Source organism: Miscanthus floridulus, chromosome 1 (genome assembly GCF_019320115.1).
Source record: "Miscanthus floridulus cultivar M001 chromosome 1, ASM1932011v1, whole genome shotgun sequence".
NCBI classification, from domain to species: Eukaryota; Viridiplantae; Streptophyta; class Magnoliopsida; order Poales; family Poaceae; genus Miscanthus; species Miscanthus floridulus.
This window is the reverse complement of record NC_089580.1, coordinates 200,009,800-200,013,421: the sequence shown is the minus strand read 5'-3', so window position 1 is coordinate 200,013,421 and position 3,622 is coordinate 200,009,800. Positions and strand designations below refer to the sequence as shown.

Below are 3,622 nucleotides of genomic sequence, written 5' to 3'. Positions count from 1 at the left end.
TCAGCGAGGTGTTATCTGACTCCAAAACCCGCTACTCCCAAATCCAGAAACTCCTCTACACCGTCCTCATCACCAAAAGGAAGCTACGCCACTACTTTGAGTCACACCCCATGACAGTAGTAACGTCGTTCCCCCTCGGCGAGGTCATCCATAGCCACGATGCTATGGGAAGAACCGTAAAGTGGGCACTCGAGCTGATGGATCAGGGCATTTCTTATACCCCCCGAACAGCGATCAAATCTTAGGTACAAGCTGGCTTCATCGCGGAATGGACCAAGGTTCAAATGCCACCAGTAGCCATCGATCAAGAGTACTAAACAATGTACTTCGATGGATCGCTAATGAAGAAGGGCGCCGGAGCAGGACTAGTTTTTGTATCTCTCCTCGGGGTCCACATGAGGTACATGGTTTGGCTCCATTTCCCCTCATCAAACAATACTGCAGAATACGAAGCGCTCGTCAATGGCCTACGAATCGCCATCGAGCTGGGCATCCGACACCTCGATGTCAGGGGCGACTCTCAGCTGGTCATCAACCAGGTCATGAAAGAGTCATGCTGCCACGACGCCAAGATGGAGGCATACTGTCAAGAAGTCCGATGGCTGGAGGACAAATTCGATGGCCTCGAACTCAATCACATCCCAAGGCGCCTCAACGAAGCAGCTAACACACTTGCAAAAGCAGCGTCCGACCGAGAGCCAGTCTCGGTAGGCGTCTTTGCCAGTGATCAACACAAACCCTCGATATGCTACGCAGGGTCGGAATGAGCCGACGATGGCCCATCTAGTCCGACCCCAGGGGCCGATCCGCCAACTGCTCCACCCGACCCCAAGGTCATGGAGCTTGAAGAGGACCCAGCAGTGGAGTCCGACCCTCCCGATGACTGGAGAACGCTTTACCTTGACTACCTCCTCCTTGACATATTACCGGCAGACAAGACGGAAGCCCGACAGCTCGCACGACGCGCCAAGTCCTTCGTTCTTGTAGAGGGCGAACTCTACAGACGAAGTCACATCGGGATTCTGCAACTCTGTATCCCCGGTGAACAGGGAAAACTCCTGCTAGGCGACATCCACGGTGGAGTCTACGGTCATCATGCCGCACCAAGAACCTTAGTTGGGAATGCATTCCGACATGGTTTCTACTGGCCCACCGCAGTAGCCGATACCGAGCAAATTGTACGCACCTGCGAAGGGTACCAGTACTACGCTCGGCAAACACACCTCCTGGCCTAGGCTCTCTAGATGATCCCCATCACGTGGCCCTTCACGGTCTGGGGGCTCGACCTGGTTGGGCCACTCAAAAAGGTGCCCGGGGGCTTCAACCACCTGCTTGTCACCATAGACAAGTTTACAAAATGGATTGAAGCTCGACCAATATCCACGATCAAATCCGAGCAAGCTGTGCTGTTCTTCCTCGACATCATCCATCGCTTTGGAGTACCAAACTCCATCATCACAGACAATGGCACACAGTTCACCGGTAGGAAATTCATTCGATTCTGTGATGAACAACACATCCGGATCGATTGGGCAGCCGTCGCACACCCCCAGACGAACGGGCAGGTCGAGCGCGCAAACAGCATGCTCCTTCAAGGCCTCAAACCTAGAATTTTCAACCGATTGAACAAGTTCGGCGCACGCTGGCTCGCTGAGCTCTCGGCCGTGCTCTGGAGCCTAAGGACAACTCCTAGCCGGGCCATCGGCTACACACCTTTCTTCATGGTCTACGGTTCTGAGGCTGTTCTCCCAATGGACCTTGACTATGGAGCACCAAGAATCAGAGCATACGATGAACAGGGGGCCGAAGCATCTCCCCAAGACGCCATGGACCAGCTAGATGAAGCCCGTGACATCACCCTCCTCCGTTCGGCTAAGTACTAGTAGGCGTTGCGACGGTACCATAGCCGACGGGTGCGGGGTTGAGCCTTCAACGTCGGAGACCTCATCCTCCGTCTTGTGCAGAGCAATAAGGACCGCCACAAACTCTCCCCACCCTAGGAAGGGCCCTATGTCGTCGCGGAAGTGCTTCGCCCAGGCGCCTATCGGTTGAAAACCATCAATGGCGAGGTCTTCACCAATGCCTGGAACCTTAAGCAGCTACGTCATTTTTATCCTTAAAATAAGCATACACTCTTCCTTATCAGTTTTTGTCATAACAAAACCCCGATATATGACATGAGTAATACATGTATTATGCTTACACTTGCAAAAAACTTCCTGCGTTATATTTGCAAACATTCGCTAAGTTTTCCATTCTTCTCATAAATAAGTCCTAAGGGCTAAGATTTTGGAAACAAATTCTAAATACAACTAGTAGGACTACGGGAGACCCACGCCCCAGCGGCTACAACCTCTTTGCTCACCAGCTCAAATCAGAATTGGTTCACCCATGTTCTTAGTTTCTTACGACTTAGACCGTGAGAAGGGTCGGAGGACACTAAAACCGTTTCTACAAAAAGAGAGAAAGTTATGAAACTACTTGCCATAGGCAAAAGATGAAGATTTGTTCATTTTTTGCATAAATTCGCCACTTACAAAGTGATTTCATTACAAAAAGGACTAATATACTTGTAAATTCAGGACTGTTACTCGGGGGCTTCCCCCACAAAATTATTCAATTACAGTCTCTCCTTAGCTTTACTATAAGTACTGCTGCGGTCGTCGCGCCACACTCTCCATCGGCGATGCTCGGGGCGTGTACACGGGCCAGCACGTCTACTGCGGCCACCGTGCCACGCTCTCCATCGGCGACGCCCGGGGCATGTACACAGGCCAGCTCATCTACCGCGGTCGCTACGCCACGCTCTCCATTGGCGACGCCCAGGGCGTGTACACAGGCCAGCTCGTTTACTACAGCCACCATGCCACGCTCTCCATCGGCGACATCCCACCGCTTCGCAGGATCCTCGAAGACGCCGTCATCTACAACGCCTCTGCCAGGGCGTCCGGGGACTACGCCATCGTCGTCAGTCGTGACCCCGACAGCGACGCCTCCGCCAGGGCATCCGGGGACTATGCCATCATCGCCAGCCATAACCCTAACAATGGCGTTAGGGCAGGGAACCCCTCCCACCAAAGGAGGAGCATAGCGAACGACGGTGAAGTTGACGACGCACGGCGCCCACCAGCGCCCCTTCTCCTTTAGCAGCAACAACTCCTCAGCAAGGGTGGCATGCACCATCTCATCTACATTAGATGACCTCTGGCTCGACATCACGCTCTAGATTCATGAGCGGATTTATGAGTTTTCTCTCTCTCTGGCATTACTCTTCCTCACTCAGGAACCGCCGCAACGCATGGATCCATTCGGTGGAAAGGAAGAAGAAGGAGAGATAGCGGCTCAGAGGCAGAAGAAGAGGTGGGATGAGAACTCCCCTCCCCCTCCCTATTTAAAGAAGAGCCGCTATAGCTAAGGAAAGGCGAAAGGTTGGACGAAAAACCCTCTCCCTTCCCCTCTTTAAATATAGAATCAATGCTGATTGATACTTGAGGGGACGTGTCGGAACTGACGGGACGCGCCCCGATCAACGAGGCGTCCCCCCTAGTCAAACTGAACACTGCCTGAGTATGGCCCACCACTGACCCGCTCTAGACATGGCAATTAAGGCGCCCACATAGGC

General features: G+C 53.0%; 1 protein-coding gene across 1 annotated transcript; it reads left to right on the top strand.

Moving 5' to 3' along the window:
* The first annotated feature begins 2,763 nt into the window (after nt 1-2,763).
* LOC136469970 (large ribosomal subunit protein uL2-like) lies at nt 2,764-3,147 on the top strand. Its single transcript, XM_066467971.1, has one exon. It carries the CDS (start codon nt 2,764-2,766, stop codon nt 3,145-3,147), a length of 384 nt encoding a protein of 127 aa, XP_066324068.1.
* Nucleotides 3,148-3,622: the final 475 nt, after the last annotated feature.

Coding starts and splice junctions, on each gene's coding strand:
- LOC136469970 (XM_066467971.1), top strand. CDS start 2,764: ATGTACACAGGCCAGCTCATCTACCGCGGTCGCTACGCCACGCTCTCC.